The 24765-nt window shown below is 38.2% G+C and overlaps 2 protein-coding genes across 4 annotated transcripts in view; one reads left to right on the plus strand and one right to left on the minus strand.

The window, feature by feature from the left end:
- The window catches only part of fam114a1 (family with sequence similarity 114 member A1), a 50944-nt gene that overhangs the window by 3807 nt on the left and 22372 nt on the right, over positions 1-24765 (plus strand). For 2 of the 3 annotated variants that reach the window (XM_033988911.2, XM_033988862.2), the window contains exons 8-13: positions 955-1040; positions 1548-1739; positions 1849-1988; positions 2054-2126; positions 2835-2888; positions 3008-4231. In XM_033988911.2, coding sequence (XP_033844802.1) covers positions 955-1040; positions 1548-1739; positions 1849-1988; positions 2054-2126; positions 2835-2888; positions 3008-3130 — 668 coding nt within the window. In that variant the 3' untranslated portion in view covers positions 3131-4231. Of the gene's footprint in view, positions 1-954; positions 1041-1547; positions 1740-1848; positions 1989-2053; positions 2127-2834; positions 2889-3007; positions 4232-24765 lie in introns of those variants that run through there. The other variant, XR_008648898.1, reaches the window with a different exon arrangement.
- LOC117383558 (uncharacterized) lies at positions 4117-12141 on the minus strand. Its single transcript, XM_033981118.2, has 10 exons — positions 11488-12141; positions 10246-10449; positions 8356-8640; positions 6744-6857; positions 6609-6662; positions 6388-6420; positions 6273-6305; positions 6160-6192; positions 5610-5668; positions 4117-5248 (listed from the first exon to the last, which is right to left on the minus strand). Exons 1-10 carry the CDS (start codon positions 11573-11575, stop codon positions 5231-5233), a joined length of 921 nt encoding a protein of 306 aa, XP_033837009.2. The 5' UTR covers positions 11576-12141; the 3' UTR covers positions 4117-5230.

Raw genomic sequence — 24765 nt, forward strand, 5'->3', positions numbered from 1 at the left:
GTTACCTCTAAGTTTAGACACTGAAAAGTTACATAGATATATATTAAGAGCAATTTTTAGAAAAAAAAAAAAAAATGAATCAGTTTAAAGACACAAGTCATGTAATTTTCAAGGGCCGGCCTATATTACAATATTTTCTGATCTATGTTATAATGTTTCCTCAACACAAACAGACCTGGAGTTGTATTTTGTTTAATTCACACATGTTTCTCAGAACATCTCAAACAGAAAACACTCTTTTCTACCTTGTGATGTCATGTGGTAATACAGGAAGTGCTCCACTGTGTTTTTAAACTCCACACACCTTGAAACTAGAATCATTTGGATAATTTCAGCCCTGGATTTGCTTATCTGTTAAGTTAAAATGTAGCTGTTAACTTGCAAAATATCGCTTCATGACATCACAAGGTGGAATAGAGCATTTTGAGCTTTGGAGATGTAGACAGACTAATAAAGGATTACTCGAACATGTGTAAATGAAATAAAACACAAATCTGGGTCTGTTTTTGTTGAGGTAACAGCATTATAACATGGTTTAAAGCTCACAAGAGTCAATTTTGCGTAATATAGGAGCTGTAAGTGCTCTTTAATCCACCAAGCGGCGCACATCGTCTCACATTCAGCAGTTAAACGTTTAAAACATAAAGTGATGGTGTTTGACAGGAGCCTCGAGGCGAAGCTATAGTCTGCTGAGATCTGAGCGAAACAGTCTGTGTCTCAGTAGGAGGTTTTTGGGGCTTGATCCTGGGTCGGTGCTGCGGGAACCACTCACACAATGCACCACAGTCACTTTATGAGACCTCTGCATGTGCAATCATGTTATAATCTATGATGAACGAGCATGACAACAATTCCCTCCTTTAATGGCATGCAATGAATAATCTTAATTCACATATTATGTGCTGTGTGTGTTTGATAGTAGAAAAAAATGTAATGATTGTTTTTCTTCTACAGCCTCTGATAGTGAGGAGTTCCTGAGCGTTCTTACTGAGCTGCTGTTTGAACTTCATGTTGCAGCTACACCAGACAAACTCAATAAGGTGACACAACACAGATTAATACACTCAACTGTAGCAATTTGCAACACATCTGCTTTTAATGAAGCATTAGAGTAGAGATGCAAGATTACATCATGTCTTTATCCAATGGGGCACTGCCTCCATGGTGTAGTTAGGTCTGGATTTCACCACTTGGCCATTGGATTCATCGAAGGATTCAGTTTATATTCATACCCTGAAATGTTCTGTACTTTCACTCCAGAAACTATATGCCCTTGATCACAAAATAAGCCCGGCTTTCAGGACAAAGCCCCAAACGCAGGAATATGCTTCTTATCATTTATTTGAATAATTCAGGCTGGGCACACTGACTGAAAGTTTGCAGTTTGGCTTTAAATGTGTTGGTATATTTTCTTCCCTTTCAAGTCATGCTGAATAATGATTCCTCTCATACAGAGACACATTAGCATACCATCATGTATATGCATGTGATTAGCATACTTCAGGATTGTCCTGCAGAGCTGATGATTACTAATTATGCATCTACAGGCTCGTAGAAGAGCCCATGATTGGGTGAGTGAGGTGGAACGTCCCGTCACTACGGATACTGTTGGCAGGGAAACGGAGGACCATCTGAATAAAGAGGCACTGGATGAAGAAAATAAAAATGGAGAGAATGAACAAGAGAAAAATGAAGAGACAAGCGAAGAAACCAAGGAAAAGGACCCTAGATCTGTAGAGGTGAGCTCAAATCTACAAACAAACATGTTTTAAACCCCATGTCAGGTTACATGTGAACAGTGTTTTTATGTGATCCACGTGCTTCAGTTTATATGGTACTTCTCTGCAGGCTGTCTACGAGTCATCAGTCAGCAGTCTTGCTGAAGTGACAGCACGCAGTATCGAGCAGCTCCACAAGGTGGCAGAGCTCATCCTCCATGGTCAGGAGCAGGAGAAAGCTGCCAGAGACCAAGCCCAGGTCCTCACCAGGTCTGTGAAGGCATTTGCAGAGATTATAGTTGTGATGCTTCACTAATTGTCTTCCTTTGTCGCAGGTTAACATGTGCTATGTGTAAAGAAGTAAAGGCTTTGGCCAAGAAATTCTCTGACACGCTGCTTTATGTTGGGGTATGTTATCGTGCTATTTTGAATTTGACAGAATGTTTACTATATTTTATTTTAATAGTTTGGATATTTATACACAAAACGTGATTGAAGCCTAAAGTGCGCAGCAGAGGCGTTCAAAAAAGATGATCCGGTTGTGAGTGAGCGGCTGCTGAAGCGCTTTTCATTTCCTGAGATCCAGACTTTGATACGAAAGGGATAAAGGGATTGGGGTAGCAGTGCTCTTGTGTCTTGGTGCTTGCCCCTCTGAGACAGGTGGAAAAATACTAAACATCCCACTGAACGACAAGAACAGTTCTGCAAACCTTGTACAATAACAACCTTCTATTATTTAGTTTTTTGACTAATTAAGAATAATTACACACCTGTAATACTGAAAATAATTCTTTTAACTTGCTGATGTTCAGGCCTGTTATGATAAAAATTTTTGAAGCACGATATATTGTTACAGAGAAATATTGCAATAAACGATGATATTGAAACTGCTTTATGGCACTGATACAATACTTTTTAAGCCCCTCTACATCTCATCACATTACAACAAAAATACACAAAATCTCCCAACTTTTGCAAAGAACCTGTATGCACTATAAAACTTGAGCCCCAAAATATATTGTTCCAGGTTTCATATACTGAACGATAAGTCGGTATAGTGATGTTACGTCTTTGTTAGATAATTTCTTCTCATATTGACCTATATCCCTTCTTCAGAGTCCAAAGAAGGCTGAGGAGCTGAATCCTTTGGTCGACAGTGTGCTGCAAGAGGTAAAACACACTATGATTATACTTTACTATCGAGCTCATCACTAATACCTAATAATAATAATAATAATAATACCTTAGCATGATAAACACCGTAATGTTCTGTTTTCTTCTTTGTACAGGGCTCCAATAGCACAAACTACATTCAAAACGCATTTCAGCTGCTGCTCCCAGTTCTGCAAATCTCCCATCTCCAGAGCCAGCACTGCCACAATACAACACAAGCAGAGGGCGCAACGCACTAACCTACAAGGCCTGTGTCAAGCTTCTTAAGTTACTAATATATGATACGATGTAAACACACTTTTTTTTGGCACAGAGACGCTTCAGTTGTACAGATCGTTATGGCATTAGATGATTAGAAATGCTTTACACCACATAAAAGTGAATGGATCTTAAAGGGCCCGTATTACGCTTTTTTCTGATCTACGTTATGATGTTGTTTCCTCATCAAAAACAACTGGACACACCCACCCATCATTTCAGCTCTGAAATTGCCAATCTCTCTTGACTAAGGTGATTAAGGTCGCTGTTAACTTGAAATCTACTGCTTCATGACGTCACAAGGTGGAACAGAGCATTTTGAGTTTTGGAAATGTCGACAGACTAATAATGAAGGACAACTCTTAACATGTGTGAATGAAACAAAACACAACTCCAGGTCTGTTTTTGATGAGGCAGCAACATTTTAACATGTCTTAAAGCTCACAAGAGTCCATTTTGTGCAATATAGGAACTTTTAGGACCATAAATGTTTAATTGTGTTTTAAACTACGTCATAGATTTCTTGCACTCCATGTGATGCATTGGTATTTCTGTGGGAAAATATTGTTGCACATGAAAGAAATTGAACCTGGTTTGAAATGAACCAGCAGTACTGACTATAAATATTTATTATGGCTAATTTAGACAAAGCTTCATCCTCGTGTACATTTCAAATTTTTTTTAACTAGTTTCATATACAGTGGTATTATGAAATGTTATGCTGCTACATATATAATGTTAACTTTAAGTGGACCAAATTATGTCAACTTAAGAATTATTATTTTATTTTTCAAATCCACTGTTGCTTTAATACTGCATCTAGATGTATTTGCTATTACTGACATCACGTCCCTTTAATCAAGATTCATTCATTAAAGGTCTTCACCTAAGCCCACTCTCTTTAATTAAAAGAAATCCTTAAAGAGTAACATTTACTATTGCGCAGTGTTCCTGAATAAAATATTGAGACTCCATATTGCATCTTAATGTTTTGGCATGTCTTTCTGAACCAGTGTTTTCACCAGCTTTAACAGCAAACCCGAATATAAATAACTCATTTGCAAAGCAGGCTTGACATTTTGAGCTAATTTATTCATTTGACTTTGGGCATGTAGTGCATGAATCTATAAATGGTAAATGGTCACATTTTTATATAGCGCTTTTCCACCTTCAAGGCACTCAAAGCGCTTTACATCAAGGAATCATTCACACACACATCATACACCAGTGTACGCAGAAACTGGGGGCGTAGAAACCAGTGTACGTAGAAACTGGGACACAACGACACCATTCATCTGTGGGACCGGGAATCGCATCGTCAACCTGTGGGCCAGCGGATCTGACCATTCTACCAGTGATTTTTAAGTCAAATGCAGGATTTAAACTTCTGATCAGTGGACAAAAGTAATAAAATCCAATGTTAAATCTGTCAACTGGACAAAACATTGTACGAGTGAAGACGTTTCGCTGCTCGTCTTCAGTTCTGGTCAGATTACTGCTGGACACTGCCTTATATCTATCTGAAGGAAGGAGCTAACTACACTTCAGCCTTAATGTCCTCTATTCAACCTACTGGGTATTGTTCTCTTTGTTTCCTTTGTTTGCTTTGGGTCTGAGGATGGAGTTATAGATCTGTGAGAGATTATGTCTAAGGCCCCCATTTCTGTTCAATGAAGGATAGTCTTTCCTAACAAAAATATCTTCTTTAAATCCTCTCTCAAACCATTTCTTGTCTGTGGCTCAGATCTGAACCTCACTGTCTTCAAAGGAGCGGTTGGTGGCTTTGAGATGGAGCTGTACAGACTTGGATGAGCAGCTAAACGTCTTCACTCCTGCAACGTTTTGTCTAGTTGAGAGATTTAACTTTGGTTTTTACTATGGATCAGACCTGGACGACTGAGGGATTACACAGACATCAATGGACAAAGACTCTACAAACTGAGCCACCGTGCTTAAACGTGCCTGAAGACGGAGATGCTCGTGTTTGAGGTGGTTTTATTTACAGGATAAAAGAACAGTTGTTTCCTTTGAGGGCTCTTTGATGGTCACACTGTGGTCTGCTGTTCTGATGGAGGATGAGGTTAGATTATGTGAGTTTCCTGGAAAGACAGAATCAGACGGAGAACATATTGAATTAATACTTAAATGTAACAGACTCGTATTTAGAGAACAAACTAACAAATAAACTATTATAAAGAATTCAAATGTTTTAGTTTATCTGGGCAACTATTCAAACTCTGTTGTTGTCAGGAGAAGATTAGTGAGGTTATATAAATATATCTGAGTATTACATTGGAGCGTATATACTCAGCCAAGGCATGAATTAAAAAACTTTACATCTGGATACAATACTGACACCTAATAGCAGTATCCAGCAATGGCATAACTAGCAAAAGTATTACCTAATAGACTCTATGTATAATTGTTGTTCTGCGTATTTAATAGAAAAAGTGCAGTTACCTTTGCAACTGTAGTCCTTTCATTACAAGTGTAGTCGTTCAAAAACACATCGCTTTCATCTGGAAAAAAAAGCAAAACACACACACGAAAGACAAAAAATTACAAATTTCTCTTACAATGGAGGGCATGTAGTTCATAAAGTTGTCTGCAACAGTGAAGGATGAAGTACTTAATTTTGTTTCTTAAGTAAAAGTACAGACACAGGCCAAAAGTTACTCAAGTAAAAGTATTTCACACAAGTGTTAAATGTAGTGATACTGATTAAAATGACACATATTTTGGTCAACAGTAACAAAACAAATCAGTTTCTTAATTTTTCTCATGAATTTTGTGTATTTATTTCTGTTTGCTCAAAGCCGAACCTCGAAAACTCGAAAACTTTAGTCAGAATGTTTCCACGAACGTGATAAAAATAATCAAATCATATCATAACTACTTTTATGTTTCAATGCAGTTTGAAAATGCAGTGGAGTAGAAAGTCCATGTACCTGCTCTCAAATGCAGTGAAATAAAAGTGAAAAGTACCACACCTTCCACCTCTACTGCCTACCTGGTGTATCCTCTTCCTCAATAGACGACAATGCTGCAATAAGCACATACACGTTTAGAGTTATGTTTTTTATAAATGAACAACAACTCAGATTTTGTTCAAATAAAACTTACCTGACCAAGTAAAGATTCTGCGACGATTCAAAGCTACGGGCACATTAATGAAGCTTGTTTAGTGCACAAATTAAACTATATCTATTCAGTGAAGCTGTGTTGTGTAGAAACGTACCATTGGCAGTGTTGACTTCTTGCTGCTTCTCGTCTGTAATACAAAAACACCACTTAGTATTTCGAACCGGACTGCACTTATCAATTTTTCACACAATTCTGGGTCATAAAACTGAGCTGAATTTTAAGAGATTTCGAAATACTGATAACACAGTCTGCGTTTGTCGCCGTTCATCACTATTTGTTTGATTTGATTTTAGGTTTTAGGTTAATTCCACATACCAGTTAAATGTTGCTCTGGAGTAGTGTAATTCAAAGGGTAGATCTTTGCCTTGTCTAAAAAACAACACATTTTAGACTTGTTTTGTTGCTTTACATCTTATTTCTATATCAGCTGGTGTTGGTTTGTTGTTGTACCAGAGCGTCGCCTTCTTCCTTTAGTGATTTTCTGAGTGACCATGGTGACGATGACCAGCAGCACCACACACAGCAGCGAGAACCAGATCACCCGGAGCACAGGCCCCCACTCGTCTGAGGAAGAAGAGGGTAAATTTAAAAAACACACACAAAAAAGTCACAAAAATGCATTAGTTTAGTGAGTCACAGTCGGTTGGAGCTATTAAAGATGCATTATGGAACTTTTCTGGTGTGTGTGCATTCTTAGTAGCCCTAACCCTTCACCTGCTTTTCTCATCGTGTGAAGATGTGTTTAATGCTACACTGTGTAACATTCCAAGCCGAACAATAACATCTCCATGGGTAAAAAAAATACAGGTGGCAGATCCTTCATCAGAAAATTGTCACAGTGCATTAATGTAGAAGTAGATTTTTAATTAGATTTTTAATTTTTCATTCAGTTTCACTTTAACACACACTGTGGGACTGAGGGAGAAAGATTGTTAGAGAAATATATAATAAAAAGTATACAGTAAAACTAAAACTTTATAAAGTTTTACTCATCTAAAGTAAATAGTGAAGTTAACCAGCAGTAGAAGAAGTACTCAATCTTGTTATTTAAGTAAAAGTACAGATACAAGAGCAAAAAATACACAATTAAAGTAAAAGCATCACATGAAAAATCTACCAAAGTAAAAGTATTAAAGTACTCGTTTAAAAATGTACTTAAAGAGTAAAGAGTAAAAGTATTTTGTGCAGATTTTGAGATATAATGAAGCTTCAAATGTTGTGATTTTGATACAGATTTATACAGAATTTTGTTCAGTAGAAATGTTTTTTTTTTCCCCTGTCTGTTTTTGTTTATTTTTATTTGCTCAAATTATCAACGTGTTAAAAAATACCTCTCCTGGACGTTTCAGCAGGTCTCAGACAATAATAAAAAATACTTTTACTTTTCAGTCCAGTTCAAAAATGTAGTAGAAAGAGTAGAAAGTACAAATACCTGCTCTCAAATGTAGTGAAGTAAAAGTAAAAAATCCAACCACTTTAACATTAGACACCTAAAATTTACACTTAAATGCAGCACTTTACTTCTTTTACTTCATTATTTTCCACCACTGACATTAACGCACCAGTACTCAGCCCAAATAATGGAAAACGGACCAACTTCCCCAACTCACAGAGCGCAGGGAGGAATCTATTTTGAAATAAATAAAACATGCCTCTTCTTCTTCTACTACTGGGAACCGCTCGATACTACATCAACAACAAATATACAAACCCTCCAAACGCATCCACACAAACAGTGGCGCATTTGGAAATAGGGAGAGCGTTGACAAATCGCTGAAGAGTAAGAGCCGAGAAGTGGGTAATGGAACATTTTAAGTGCGATGGATTTCCAGCTTTGAGTTAACACTGGAAAAATCGCTGGCTGTAGGTTCCAGACATGCGTGGACAGGGAGAAAATACAGGCCAAGATCAATACAATTAAACATATGAATTCACGTCATATCTACAATAAGCTGGTGTTAGTTTTGAGGTATTGGTGCTATAAACCCACACAAAAACAGTGTCCTCTTCCTCAGCTCCTGCAGTGCTGACCATATTGTTCCGCTCTCATCTTAACACCAACCTTTAGTACTACGTTTCCATGGCAGCCCTTCCCTCGCAAATATCTGAAGAGAAAGACAGAGGAGGCAGCAGCTGTGGTTGGCCGTGTCTGTGTCGGACAATGCGGCGCAGTACATGAAGCCATCACTGGATTCATAGTTTTTCTCCCTTTCCTCTTCGTCGTCGTTGTCGTGAGAAAGGTGAAGGTGTAGAGAGGTGTGGTTGTACCAGCCCAGCAACGTGATATTTGGTGGAGTTGTGTTGTTCTGTTGCAAGTTGAGAGACATTTCGAAGGAGACAGGATGAGCTGAGGAGGGAGTAAAGGGTTAATATTGAAGGTCATAATTCATTTTTACATTGTCAAGTGTAATGGCTCAAGGGCATGCAGTGCTCTGGGTAATAAAGTTAATTAATTATAAGTGGTAAAGTTTACTACTGATATTAAAGCTGAGCAGTGGTGGAGCGCAGTGAAGTAAAAGTAGTAAAAGTAGAAGGTACTATAATTAAGCACTGTACTTTACTTAAGTACATTTTAAAGTGTTTACGTTTTACTTTTACTTGACTACATTTGAGAGAAGGTATCTGTACTTTCTACTCTACTACATTTTTTTTTAACTGGACTGAAAAGCAAAAGTATTTTATTATAGTTTGAGACCTGCTGAAAAGGCTGAGGGTTTATTTTTAACATGGTCATAATTTGAGCAAACAAAAATATACAAATAAAAACAGACAGAAAAAATATACAGATTCAAAAAAAATCAGCACAAATCAAAATTACTACATTTAAAGTTTTATAAGACCTCAAGTAGGTTCTTGGTATTTTAACATTCAACATTTTTACTTAGGTAGATTTTTTCATGTGATACTTTTACAATTATTTGCGTATAATACCTGTACTTTTACTCAAGTAAGAAAGAGCACTTCTTCCACTAATGAGCTGCTCTATATTTAATGTATCTGTGAGGGTGCGCCACCTGCTTGTCTCCATGCAGAGGTTATTGCATTGCCCAGAATGTTCCGCAGTACGGCACTAAACTTATCCTATCCTCATGTAAATGGAAACAAGCTGGTGTCGTCTCCTGGCCACGTTACAAGTCACATCTGTGAAGGAAACCCCATAAGAATGCATGTTTTCAAGCTACTTTTGACAAGCCAAAAATGGAAAAAAGAAAAATGTGTCCATACTGTGGAACATTCCAGGCAAAACAATAACATCACCATGGAGACGAGCTGGCAAATCCACCATCAGAGTAGTTACATAGAGCAACTTTAATACTGCAATGAGCATACAAATTAATACCATCAGTACCAGTGTTGGAAGGTAACGAAGTACAAGGAGTAAAGTACTGTACTTAAGTAGTATCTGTACTTTACTTTACAGTGGATACTTTTTACTTTTACTTCACTACATTTGAGAGCAGGTATGTGTATTTTCTACTCCACTTCATCTGTGAACAGGACTGAAACGTAAAAAGTGCTTTTCATATGATTTGAGGGGTTATTTTTACCATGTTCGCAGTAACATCTTGCCTAAAGTTTTCGAGTTCACGCTTCGGGTTTGAGCAAAACAAAAATAAACACACAAAATTCATACAGAAAATGTATAAAGTGATTCATATTTCTGCTGTTGAGCAAAATATGTATCATTTATTAATCAGTAACACTACATTTAACACTTCTTTTACTTTCCACTCTTGAAGTACACTTTTAAACAGGTATTTCAAGACTTTTTCTTAAGTTGATTTTTTACTACTGAGTAAATTTTTACCTCTGTATCTGTAATTTTTGAGTACTTCATCCATCACATATCTACCTTGAGGAATATATATTAGTAGTTTTGTCCGCTTTTCTAGTAAAACGAGTAACCTCCTGTGTGCGTTTACAGTTTGCACCCAGTTAAAAGCTCTGATACCTGGTGAGGAGCTGTTCTGATGAAGACAAGCCGCACTGACATCTGCCCGACACACAAAGCAGCTCTTGTCAGCTCTGGTCATGTTCCTGTGATCGGCGGCCGCTCTGATTGGCTCCCAGTGTTCACCGCACGAGCTTCTACTCCACTCGCCTCCAGCCTGATCCCTGCTGTCCTCATCTCCACACAGCAGGGACACACGCAGCACTGAAACACAAGACTGCACAGTTCAAACGTACTCACAAGTCGCTGAGGCCTGGGTGAAACACAGTCATTTTTTCAGTTTTGATTCATGTAAACTTAGTATCTTTAAATAGCTTTTGAGGCACCTGTTTCTTTTAAAAGTTCACATATTTGCAGTTGGTTAAACGGCCTGTATTACACCGTTTTCTGATCTATGTTATAATATTGTTTCCTCGTCACAAGGAAAACACTCGGTTCCACCTTGTGATGTCATGTGGTGATACAGGAAGTGCTCCGCTGCGTTTTTAAACTCCACACACCTTCACCAGAATCATTTGCACCATTTCAGCTCTGGAACTTCCCATCGCTACTGAACAAAATATAAAATGTGGCTGTTAACTTGAAAACTACCACTATGTGACATCACGAGGTGGAACAGAGCATTTCGAGCTTTGGAGATGTAGACAGATTAATAATAAAGGGTTACTAGAACATGTCTGAATGAAACAAAACACAACTCCAAGTCTGTTTTTGAGGAAGTAACAACATTACAACATGTCTTAAAGCTCACAAAAGTCGGTGCAATGCTGAGGTTGACCACTAGGGGAAGTAAAAAGCAAATGAGTAAATCACAATATGACGATTTTTATGAAAAATCGTCACAGGATTGAGCTCACGATTCGATTGTTATTGCCATATTTCCCATAATCGAGTCAAAAAAAAGAAAAAAATGTATTCTTAATTAAACGTACTCTTGCGATAAGTGTTCTAGTTTTGTAGATCTGCTTTTATTTGACTTGTCTGCATTTTTTTATCAACTCGTCAAAGCTTTATTTAGAAGTTTAAATATTTTTTTAAGCCACATTCTTGTTATAACAAAGCTGTAGTAACAATATCAGTAATGGCATAGGTGGAGCACTAAGTAACAGAGTCATTTTGAGTTTTACAGTAGTGCACGTGTATTTTGAACTTGATATTCTTCATACTTTTACACAACCCAGGCCTGTAGCAAAAACTTGAACCATATCTAGAACTATATTAAATATCACTTGAAGGACCCACCTCTGTTGATAGTGAAGAACTCGGGGATGCAGATAATGAAGGCGAGAATCACGAGGAAGCCAAGTTTTGTCAGAGGTACACATGTCATTGCAACATACTGCAAAACCACACTCTGTCAACTTGTCCAGCTCTTGTCTAGACTTTGGGATTTATGGTCTTCACTCTTCTATAGTTAAACAAAAATTAACAACACTTACAACAACAACGACCACAGAGATGGAACTTGTAGGTTTAGTCTTCGAGAAAGAAACTCAAAAGGCAACGCTTTGCATCTGACTTCCTATTGCACTTCCTGTCCTCTTCTCAGAACATCTGAGAAATAAAAAGAAGCTCGAAGGGAAACATTGTAAGTATAAGTGTGAAAATGTGATGTGTGTGTGTGACTTAGGTACATGAGCTGTTGCATATAGAACATTGTGTTGTGTGAATGTGCCCCTCCTCATTTCAGACCCAGAGACAACAGTATTTTCCATTTACAGTTCAAGAAAAGGTTTTGTAGCCTACACATTTTTTAGATTCGCAAGTAATAAGCCAATATTTGTTACTTACCCATATCACCTCTTTCTGCTAAAAAAAAAAATCCAGCAACAACAAAAATGTGGATTTGATGGATGTGAGGAGCACTTATCTTTGCACTGGACCATCACAGACACAGAAGCAGCAGACAGGTGGAGCTCTCAGGGTTTAGCAGACAGTTTTCAACACTCTTCTTCTCTGTCCAATCACATTTGATGCCCTGAACCATGTACTTATTGAATGTGGCAATTGATTTTGCAAAGGAGCTGCTGCTTTTACACCACACTGATGTCATAAAGGCAGACCACACTGTAAATGTAAGGAAAGACATTAGCATAAATTACAATGTTTGGACGTGAGTGAATAAGACTGGTTTAATGGTAAATAAATATCTGCTTTTGGGTTTTTTTGTTTTGTTGCTTGTTTTTGTTGTTTTTTTTGGTTTTTTGACAAAAGCATTTGATTAAACCACACTCTCTCCATATAGTCTCTGGTTGTCTCTGTGATATGTGGGCTGTATGACATGATGCTGGCCAGGCCTACAGTTGGGCTTTAATGAGATTAAGAGAACTATTCTTTTGACAGGACGCATAAAACTGGATCAGCCTGAAGTTTGTGTAATTGAATGACCCACTCAGGCTTTTCTCTGGTACAGGACAAACTGAAACATCCTCCAGGTCCATTCATGGCTTTATCAATGAGCTGAACCCGCAGAACCTTTCAGCTGGAACTGAAAGACATTCAATACACAATCAATTGTATAACTGCATGTGCAGTTGAGTTATTATTGCAGTGGAAAAAACAAATAAACAAATCAAAATCAAACAGAGTCATAGAATGGATATGTGGGATGTGCTCTCAGCAATTCACAACGTAATCCTTTAGCCAGTTTTTGTGCCTACGCCTCCCTGTGTCTGCTGACGCCCGGCCTGTCCGCACCTGTCCACACCTGTCCACACCTGTCCGCACCTGTCCACACCTGTCCACACCTGTCCACATCGCTCCACATCACTCCACACCTGTCTACACTTGTCCACACCTGTCCACACCTGTCCACACCTGTCCACACCTGTCCACACCTCTTCCACACCTGTCCACATCTGTCCACACCTGTCCACACTTGTCCACACCTGTCCACACCTGTCCACACCTGTCCACACCTGTCCACACCTGTCCACACTTGTCCACACCTGTCCACACCTGTCCAAACAGTTCCACACTTTACTGAATAACATCTGATGTTACGTGATGATGATTAAAGTGAGAAGTATTTATGACAGAGGCCTGAGAGGCATTATGTGCCATCAGTGATTTGAAGATTAGAGCCAGTACGTCGTGCACAGTTTTACTGTGAAATCTGACATATTACTGTAACAAACTTACTTCAGTGATTAGTAAACCACCTACACGTGGTTTTGACGTACTTTCCAAATATTTGTTGTCTTCATTTAGTCAAACCTACGTTTTATTTTTTCCATGTGTATGATTTTTTAAAAATGATTTAAATACAACTTTTGTGGTGTATTTTGTAGGTTTAAGGTATAAACTGTGGAGTGGTGAAGCAGACCTTCATTGGACTGCTGCAGGCTTCTCGTTTCATCCCTCATTTTTTGAAGAACTCAGCTGGACCAGGCTGAGCCTCTGGCAGCACATTCAGGTTTGTTTTGTTCTTATACAAATCACTGTCTGTACATAAAGAGAAGGTTTGGGGTAACTTAGTTTGGGCTAAGATGATGTTATATGACTGTGTTTCTATAATCTGTTGTGTCAAACCAGTCAGTAAACAGTAACTGGAGATAATTTCCACTCATTGTAGAGATGTCAAGATAAACATGATTACTCCTGTCCCAGTATAACTGTAAACTAAAGAAAATATAAGCCTAACAATTTAACTATTTTTAGAAGCGCATAGATATAGTGTGTTTATTATGTGTCAAATTTAAAAATGTATTTAGTTATAGAATACTGAATACCTGCATTAAAATGTATTTTGTAACATATCCAGATACATGGTCCAGTCAGAGTGCAGTACTCTGAATACACAGAATACTTTCACACAGAGTTGCATTTAAATTATAGTGAAAACAGGCAACATTAAAAACAGCTCTATATTTATTTCACCGTTTGTTCAGCATTTATTTATCACTGATCAGAGAAGGAAAAAATCACACTTGCACACACCACAAGAGTAATGTTTTATATTTTTCTCGCTAATTTTGCACAGTTTAACACCTAAATTTTGTGATCAAGTGCTGCCATGTGTTCCTTTGGTTTTAAAAAAGTAGCTGTATTCTGTACACCACCAAATGAAAGAGTAACTGTATCCTGGTACAATTATTCAGAGTACATATTCTCAGTACATGTGTTCAGTTACTCCCCAACACTCCACATCAATCTAAACTACTACCCACAAATGTAAATGTTTCCTGTTTATGTCACATTAAGAAAGTTTGTTCCCATAAAACTGATTGTGGGTGACTCAAATAACAGAGAGACAGAACAGGAAATTGACTCGTATGATCAGCACTGAGTCATTATGACGTTAATGATGATAAAAAAAAAAAAAATTTGCGTTTTTATAATGTTTAAGCATGAAATCCTCATTATGAACTAACCATTGGCAGTTAGATTACTCCTGTCATTATATCTAAACGTGTGATTGTGTACATTTCTTTTGCTTCTCTGCTGATTCAGGTTCAGTCTGGGTTTATGTCAGTGGGGTGTGTCTGAGTTTCTGACTTCGAAGCTGCTGAGGCGAAACATGTGCAGGAGAATGCAGCGTTAATATTAAACAGTTGTCCTTCTCGACGTCACTATGCAAAGAAAACCACTAAATCATTCTTGTATTTTTTCTCCCCACTGACCTTAATCAGACTCAAGAGGCTGAAGAGAAATTACTTTTTGCCACAAAGCTCTTCACAGCAGTTATTTGTTCACTGCAGCACCACAGTGAACAATTCCGATAAGTCAAATGTCTCTAAAATGTTCAGTTTGTGCAGTTGGAACGACACAAAAACAATGCAAAAGTTGAATGAATGCAGCAGGGGGACAGTGCATGTGTTAGATGTTCAGTCTTCAATCAAATTTACTTTAAAAACTGCCAGAATACTTCACCTGCTTGTTAACCATTGATATCAAAACATTTAACGCCAGATCACATGACTGCATAAACCTAAGGACGAGCTGCGCCAAAACTGAGACAGGAAAGAGGGTTTTTAGCTGTTTTGCTTCACAAAAATGGAATACACTCCAGTGAAAAGCAAAACGGGACACACTAGTGACACTATCGCAATTTAATAATCTGGTAACAAACGTTTATCCACACACCTGCTCCTGTTTTTAATGTTTTATCTGGACTTGTACACTTGTTTCTTTTGTTTGTTTTTCTGCTTGTATTGTGTTTTAATCAGGGCGCCGGTGAAAAAGAGCCCAAGTGATCTCATCGGGCTCCCCTGTATAAATAAAGATAAAAAATCAATACATAAATTTGGATTATTTGCACACAGAACATATTGATAGGCCTGTACAATAATGTTAGAAAGTATTAAGTATTAAGCCTATAACATTTGAGCTGTAGTTGGTCGTTTAACATGAATGACTTTATAGATACTAGAATTAACACTAAAGGGTTGGGCCGCATTTTTACAATAAGATTCACTTAGAAAAAGGTTCACTGGGATCATCCTGATTTGGGGTTATTGCGTCAGTGATAGTAGTTTCAGTATTATCGTTTATCGTGATACTTTTCTGTTGCAATATATCGTTATTCAAAATGTATTACAGCGTCGAGGCATGGGACGGAATTGAAATTTGGTGTCAGGATCATAATCGTTAAAATAATTGCCTTTAACGATTATATCATGATAATTTTTAAAGTTGCTGACAGTTTACAAATGTTATAGATATGAATAATTATGATTTTAATATTTTGAAGAAGTTCCATGTTTAAATCACTGTTATAAGCATAGACTGTTTGGTGAAAGTGAAGTGAAAACAACAATGATCTACAAGAGAACAGAGAAGTGTCTTTTTTTTGGCACATTCGGGTGATCTAATGGGGATTAGGCAGGTTTATTTATATACGACAATTCATACACAAAGTAATTCAAAGCGCTTTACAGAATAAGAAAGACATTAAAATCATAATACGACAAATCCAAACAAATACTCATCATAAAAATAGCATTAAAGCAGAATAGTGCAGAATTAAACCCTTTCAGTCATATACTTTTCTCCTTTATTATTAATTTTATGATGATTATTTGTGATGATTTATATTTTAATTTGTCATATTGTGATTTAATGTCTGTCTTATTCCGTAAAACACTTTGAATTACCTTGCGTATGAATTGTTCTATACAAATAAACTTGCCTCGCCTGCTGTGCCTTCACTTTCGTCCACTTATGCTTCACCTCCTCCTTCCTTTTTCTCCCACTCCAACCTTTGTACGGCAAAAATGTCATGTCAATAAAAGCTTTTTAACATGGGGAGAAATCGATGTCCCCCGATTGCACCTATTTTTACCCCCGATGAGAACAGGAGGCAGTTACTGGGAAAAGGCAGAGGCCCGAGTGCCGTTTGTGGATAGGACTTAACACAGAACCTTTAGTCTTACACTGTTTTATTGGCCACATCACGCATTGTAAAATTTTATTGAGCTGAAAGGGAAAAGCAGCTGTATCGCCATAAAGATTCACAATGGATTAAATCATAACTAATAAAACACACAGAGCCATGTTTAATTGCTATAAGCTATGGCCATGTTTTTTGATAAGCTGCTGGACAAACAAAGCGGTTCATCTTGGAGCAAACCTGTCAAGGACGCGTGACTTTAATGTTTCCACTTCACATCACATAGCAGCGAAATAAAACCCCTTTAAACTACGCCTGTTTTGAAGTGCGATATATTTGCTGAAGTAAATATAGACGATAAACGATAAGAACTATCCCCCAAAAAGTATTCTTAATGGACACTGAGTATATCGTCTCTCTCTGTCCATTTCAATCTCTCTCTTTTTTGTTTTTGATGCTTTGCTATAATATATTTGCATGTTGAGAAATTCAGCCTATTCATTTTTGTCAAGGGCTTATCCCACTTCTCATGTGCCCAAATCTCTCCGTTTTTTAATGCACTCCACAAAGTTTACCATACATACACAGCTGCACATTGAAAAAGAGAGGAAGGAAGGAAAAAAAAGGACAGAAACACACATTTCCATTTAAGGTAGGGCATTTTGGGTGTATGAATAAGAAAGATAAATATATCCCACCATATCTTCCTCTTCCCATTCATATATATATGGGTATTATTATCATCATCATCATTATTATTATTATTTTATTTATGTTTATTTATTTTTTTATTTAATAGTACTATAGTAAGATGTCTGTGTAATCCCTCAGTCGTTCAGCTGTGATCCATAGTAACAGAAAAATATAAAATCTGTCAACTGGACCACTCCAACTTTTTGTCCAGTTGACAGATTTTATATTTTTCTTTCTAGTACTATAGTAACAATCTGTAGTTCCTTTTTACTATTTACACCACAGCTTCCTGAGATTAGTCATGTGCTCCAGATGATGTGCTGCAGTATGTTAGTCAGACCAGTCAGTTATTTTCTCCTCAACAAAAACGTCTTTCATAAAGGCAGCTGTAGCCGTCCCATCTTTGATTTCTACTCATTATTCCTGAATATATGTGACTTGAGAGTTAAAGGATAAATGTAGGACAAATGTAAAGACATCCTGAGAATCATTTTGTGAGCCGTGACTGTCTCAAAACCTGGGACAAGAGCAGCCACTCCAATGGACGCTGTGATTTGTTGATCTTTTTTTGAGGAAAGTTACAGACTTTGCCGACTGTGAAAATGACACGTTTTGATGTTTCCTCATTACAAGGGCCATTTAAGCCTGTGCTCTTGATTAACTCCTGTCATAGATTCTCTGCTTGTCATTGTGTTTATTTACTCTCTCTACTCAGCTGTGCATACTAAACGCCGTCCTTCAACTGTGGGCCGGTTATGATCGGAAAAGCTGCAGAGTAAGCGTCCTCTAATGCTCCATTCTGTGGTAATTACGTCTTTTACTGCTGATGAATTCCCTGTCACCGGACAAGACTCCCTGTTTGGCATTTCATCGTGTGGCTTTTATCTCTATAGCGATGCATTTGGCTATAAGTTATTGCTGTGTTTTTTTTTTCATAATTGGCCGTTTTCTGATTCTATAATGTGATGATGCCATTGTCCCAGATGGAGGACAAGAGACAGTTGTTTCTATCAATAACATTGTATTTTCCTTTGAAATATCAAGGATTTAAATACACAATTATTGAACTTGATCATTTTTATTAGTGACTAGACTTATTTAAGTTGTAATGTTCTGTATTTACTGTAAAAACCTGCTCATAATTGATTGTTTAAACTGGTATGTACTGTAGGAAACATGCTGTATTGGACATGGGGACATTTAGTGTATTTTACTGCTAATGTCAAGGATGTATTTTGTGTATTTTAATGTGTATTCAGACTGTAGATGGAAAGTAGCAAATCACCTAAATCTGGTACAAATCATCTTTTCTTTTGTAAGATTAATGAATTTGTACATGGTCTCTGACAAATAAATAAATAAATAAATAAATAATAAATTAAATTAAATTAAAGAAAGAAAGAAAGAACTCACTTTATTGCAAAAGAAAAATACAATCTGTCAACTGTACAAAATGTTTTAGGAATGAAGACGTTTCATTCTTTTAACCTGCCCAGAACTGAAGAAGTCTCTTGGATGAGCAGCAAAATGTCTTCACTCCTACAATGTTTTGTCCATTTGACAGATTTTATTTTTCTTTTGCTCTAGATCAGACCTGGACAACTGAGGAATTACACAGATAACTCACTTTATTCCAAACAAAAATCTGCATTTGAACAGTATTCACTTTAGTTGTCCCCTATCTGTATTATATATTATTGGTCTTAATAGTGGTTAAGTTGCATGTTTCGTACACCGCCTAAATGAGGAAACAGTAGCTCGGTGGTTAGAACACTCGTCCACCAACCCAATGATCTGAAGATTGATTTCTGCTCAGATTCTGTCATTGTATCCTTACCCACACTGCCTCGTATGAATGAAATCTTTATCCAGCATCAGTTTATTGATCTGTTTGCACTAATGAAGCTATGATTTCACGTCACGATCCTGGAAAATCCAACTGCAACGAATACCATCCACAAGCAACCACAGAGGCATCACGTTTAAACACAAACATCGAGAAGAATTGAACTCTTATCGAGCGCTTGACTAATTACAGTGACTCCGGTGTGACACTCGGCTCTCTATGTCACATCCACAGCTCGTCTTCGTTTGTAACCGCTCTGTTTTATTGAGCAACGTTTAATTCTCTCCTTTCACCTCCTGTCATTCGATTCTTTGCTCTGTCCATCCTTGTTCTCCTCTCCGCCTCATCACTTTACGGATCAATGGCTGGTGAGGGAAAAGGTGACCTTCCTCGTCTGACCAATAGCCGGGCTCGGATGGAGACTGCACCAGCGATAGGAGGAGCAGCGCTGTAGACATAAGCTCGACACAAAGTTAAACGCTGTACTCTCGAATAGGCAGACTGGGATCCTCTGGTGTCTTTGCTGATAAAGTGGATGCCCTTTGCTGTTTGCACCGCTCAGCACAAACGTGTTCCTGTCCTGACTCGGGAACACATGCGATTAGGTTTAACACTGGAAAGGGCAAGAATTTCAAGTAGTCAAGTCCAGAAGGCATCTCTTATAGGATAATTTTGTTCGGTCTTGCTTAAGTTTAAGTTTGTACTTCTTAGAGGTGATCAGAAATCCAAAATATCTGTGTTACAACTTGAAAATGAATTACGGGCAACCTAAACCTTGTAAAAACAGTATAGCATTGGTTTTGAGTTGGGAAACTGTGATATATGGTTGAACTACGATCGTCAACGTCATATTAGTCGATACTAAAACTACTTTTTCGGAATCGTTTTACAATGATCTGTGTTTGAACCAGTATAGGACCACATGGTAATAAACAAACTCTAATAAATTTGCGTTGAGAATGTCTAAAAAAGAGGGAGTATGAGCATTTTCCTTAGAAATCGAGTTTGCAATGTTAGTATTTCAGTACACTTGGATGCCCAAACCCATGTATGACCTAATTAACTCTTGAAATATTGTTCTCTAATGACAGCAAATGTTCGCTCTTGAGAGGCACGAACAATAATTTATGATTGCTCTGGGGTCAGTACAGACATGAGCCCTCTCCCTCATTTCTTGTGCTTGGGAGCGATGGGCTGTGATTGGTTGGTGGCTGCAGGGCAGACTGAATTATTAAAACATGCTTTATCTGGCTGTAAATGTCCACTGACGTTGACTCTTTGGTGTTTTCCACTTCCTCTTCCCTTTCTCAGCCTCTGCCTCCATTTAGGAACCAGGGGACTAGGAAAAGAGGGCACAAGAGGGAGAAAGATTGATGTGGTCTGCTCTGATGGGATGGTGGATAGATGGAGGAGATTTTTGTGAAACGGAGATGGGTATTGGATAGTGGGATAAAGTGCACCGCAAGCACTTCTCTGCCCTGTACCTGCGGCACACACCTGCCTTACAGTCACACTAAGAATAGATTCTCTGCACTTAAAAGTGTATTTGTCAAACCCACAGGGACCAGTTTTGCAGCGGTCATAAGAGAGCTGTTAAACCACCAAATGGGTTTTAGTGACGAGAAGCTGGATGGGGAAGGCTAGAGAAGAAAGAAAGAGTTGTTTTCATTTTGTATCAATAATTCAGGGTGTGTATTATCTCCTGTTGTGTGCAGATGCTGAATTCATGCCTCAGCGATTTTACCAGCCGCAAAACAAGTGTGTAAATATGAAGAAAAACAACAACGCGCAGCAAACAGGAGCATTAGTGGTCATTTAGGCTGTTTCTTTGCACAGTGATGTTGGTAATGTAGCTGTAATGAATAAGACAGCTCTGTTTATACTGTCACTTTAACTGGCTCTGTTAGTCTTCTCAATTTACTGTGTTTGTGTTTCACCATAAAAGGAAAGGCAAATATGTTCAGTAAAATGTATAATGGGAGGAGCCCGTGCTTTCAAGGTCAGACAATTATAGAGTTTTGACACAAGGATCATCTAATAATAATGCATTTGTGTAATTTAGAACATTTCCATACTCAATGGTACTTCATAATTTGGGGCATTTAGTCATTCTGCTCATACACAGCAAGTTAGGTGAAATTAAGTATGATTAAACCGTTAATCTTCAGTTTAGTGGGCAGAAGCTTCTGAACTTATAAGATGCACCACTAACCGTTTTGTTGAGGCTGGTTACTGTAATATTTGGATAAGAGACCCCTGGGAAATACCACAGTGTGGCAGCAGGGACTGTCTTTGACCTTTGGGCAAGGCACTTCACCCACCTTGCCTCCAGTGTTGTGCACAGAGGTATGAATGAGAGAGGGTTTGTGAGAGTGAATGTGGGAAAACAGGGATTGGTCCATGCAGTGTGTTTCCAGCATGTATATCATGTATGCTCATCATCATTGTCACCAATAAATAAACCAACATCTATACAAAATGAATATGTAAATCACCACTGCTTGTTTTTGAGATAAATTATTTTGGTGACACCAGAAACCCCCAGACGCAGCAGAGGGAAAAAACGTATAATTGGAGCGATATCGGCAGATTCACTGCTCTGTCTATTAGCTCAATGCTTCTACACAAAGTATCAGTGACATATGGCTGAATGCAAACTGTAATGTATCACTAAAAATCACGGTAATACCAGACCAGAGCTTGCAATGGCAAACCACTGCTCGATGGCTATTGGGTTTTATTACAGTAATACTTAACCTCAATATATGCTACATGTTTTAATCTGATTTTGCAGCAGTAGTGTCTGTTTGTATTAGGTCTATTGTATGTATTCAGACTGTATTCATGAGCAGGAACATTTTTTTCTGATGATCTCTTTCTAAATTGCAAAAAATATTAATGTAAACTGGACTAAACTGCTCAGGGGCCTATCAGTCAAAAGAATGAACAGCACTTAACAAGTGACACACGTGGGTCATCTACTGAAGTTAATGCTTTGAAAGTGGCAGTTAAAATGATTTGTCTTTATCAGTCCTTTCTTTCCACTTTCATAGCATGCATCATCTGTTGCCGGGTAAACACCACTCTTTTTGGTGCCTTTCATCCCTTATTTATCTGCATTTGACAGACACAAAGGAATACACTGCTTTTTCTACTGTGTTGTCATTATTCATGTGCAATTTAGTGTTTCAGCCGTGATTTATGATAAGGCTTATACAGGGAGAGGGAGAGCACTCAGACTCTAAGGAAAAATACAAAACAACAAATAATCCATAAATCCATTTAAAACATTAAAAACAGGTGCAGATGTGAGTATAATTGTTCAACAACAGTGGTACCAAAGTATCCAGTTTTGCAATGTCCTTAAAATACACTACCCAGCCAAAAAAAAAAAGTCGCTACCTGGATTTAACTAAGCAAATATGTTGGGGTTGCTGCAGTTGGTCCGGTCTAGGTTCAGCAGAATGAGGTCAGCTGACACCTGAATAAACTGAATGACCAGGTTATTCCATCAATGGATTTTTTTCTTCCCTGATGGCACGGGCGTATTCCAAGATGACAATGACAGGATTCAGGATTCAGGATTGCTGGAGAAGCTTTGTGCAGCGTCAGACTCCACCAGCATCAATGCAACATCTTGATGAAAAATTAATGCAACACTGGATGGAAATATATCTTGTGACGTTGTGGAAGCTTTTCGAAACAATGCCACAGCGAATGCTTGCCGTAATCAAAACTAAAGGGAGAACAACCAAGTATTAGAGTGTATGACCTTTTTTTTTTTTTTTGGTGGTGACTATTTTTTTGGCCAGGGAGTGTATATTCCATCGTGGGAAGCAAAATAACCAAAAGCTCTTCTTCCCATCTCAGTCCTGGTGCATCTAGTTTTAGATTTATGCCGTCATGTGTAAGTATCTTGTATTAAATATTCCCATATCAATGCTCAACAAACAAGTAAGATACAAGGGCAGTCTATCAAGTAGCCAGATTGCAATTCCCAACCAATTTTTTCTAAAGTGTACAGTGATGGACTTTAAATGCATCACTTTCTTGACACTGTTGCCATGGTATTGGTTCATATTGAGCTGTCAAAGGCCAATGTGTGATTTGTACAGACTCACATTATCTTTTGTCTCCTTCACATAAAGCTGTATGTGTCCTGTGCAGCAGCAGAAAATAACGTCAGACTTGAGTTGACGCTGCGCTAGACCAAATGTAATCCTTTTGATAGATCGATAAACGTCCTCTCCAACAATAGATGTAGGCCTTTAGATGCGGCGGGGACGGGACGGCTGCTGATATAGGAGCGGCCCTGATTAGATTGGACCCAAGCCAGAGCCTATTCGTTTTCACCAGCGGCTCCTCCAATCATCTGCCTGCTCTCCCCCAAGTCTCTGGAGCTGCTCAACAGATGCACTGCTTAACTCTGGTTGCATTTGGCCGCTTCAATTCTCCATTTGCTCTTCCCTCTTGGGCAATTACAGGAAGCTGAGCGGGAAAGCCAGACCATAGTCATTAGCTTTTCTGTCTATGTGGGAGTGTGTGTGCACATCAGCTAATAAACCCAGGTGGTTGGCTTTAAGAGTTGGAAAAAAATATTTGTTTTCTGCCCACAGCAACAAGCAGGGATCAAAGTAATTGGACGTTTTGGTTCACGCTTGGGCGGTCTAAAAGTGCCCATATCCAAGAGTGCGTTTTATTTCCCTCAACTGTACTGGTAAATGCCGCACACATTCATTTACCCACTCGCTCTCACTCAAAAACACATTTTTCACATCGCGTTGAATAAAACATGGGGTTAAAAAGTGTGTCAAAGTCTAAGCGCTCTGAAAATGAAAGATAGGTGGTCTCGCTTCTATGCTGCATGAAATGTATTTTATAAATTTAGATGTTGTTCTCGATAGGCCTCGCGGTCACGATAACATTTTGAAGTACGATATATTGCTGCAGGAACATATTGAAACCATAGACTGTATATATAAATGGATGAAGCTAACCTGCTAGCCGCCACGTTCAAATAGGAAATGAGCGTGGACGCACTTCCCGCTCCAACGACTCTCGCTCCAATTCACTTTACATTGAGAAAACTGTCACCCTTCTCTCTGAGCCTCCTCATTTTGGTCTTAAATGTTCGGATTAACCCGCTCTACATGATCTTTGTGTTTTTATTTCAGTATTTTGTCCGTAAATCAAGATATAAACATTAATAACATACAATAACAAGATGCTTCTTATTTGACCAGCTACAGCTCAAATATTATCAAACTGGCTTAACGCTACCAAAAAATAAGAAATAGTACACCCACTATTTCGTGAGCCTGAAAAAGTATTGTTCTTTCCATCATATATTGAAGGATGAGTCGATATAGTAACTATCCTGACAGGCCTCGATGCTGAGTTTTTTCTTAGGTCTTCTCCATAGCTGCCTGTTTCTGCCTTGTTGGAAACTGCTTATTTCACTGCCTGATGTCGAATTTCAGACACATTTTATTAACCCTGGAGTCTTATATGCTGTAGAATAGATCCATCTGCAGCAAGAGGAGAAGGAGGAGAAAAGAGCAAGGCCAAGGGTGATGGGCAGAAGAGAGTGGAACAGGAAATTGGGAGATGGCAGTATTGGAGGTTATTAGAGGAGGTAATGAAGAGGGAG

The sequence above is a fragment of the Periophthalmus magnuspinnatus genome, chromosome 1, assembly GCF_009829125.3.
Source record: "Periophthalmus magnuspinnatus isolate fPerMag1 chromosome 1, fPerMag1.2.pri, whole genome shotgun sequence".
Lineage (NCBI taxonomy): Eukaryota > Metazoa > Chordata > Actinopteri > Gobiiformes > Gobiidae > Periophthalmus > Periophthalmus magnuspinnatus.

Excerpts from the sequence above, each read along its gene's own strand:
- LOC117383558 (XM_033981118.2), bottom strand. The coding sequence starts at position 11,575 with ATGACATGTGTACCTCTGACAAAACTTGGCTTCCTCGTGATTCTCGCC. Across the intron at positions 8,641-10,245 it reads TCAGAACAGCTCCTCACCAG|CTCATCCTGTCTCCTTCGAA; the intron begins GTATCAGAGCTT and ends CTCCCTCCTCAG. Across the intron at positions 6,663-6,743 it reads AGGAAGAAGGCGACGCTCTG|ACAAGGCAAAGATCTACCCT; the intron begins GTACAACAACAA and ends GTTGTTTTTTAG.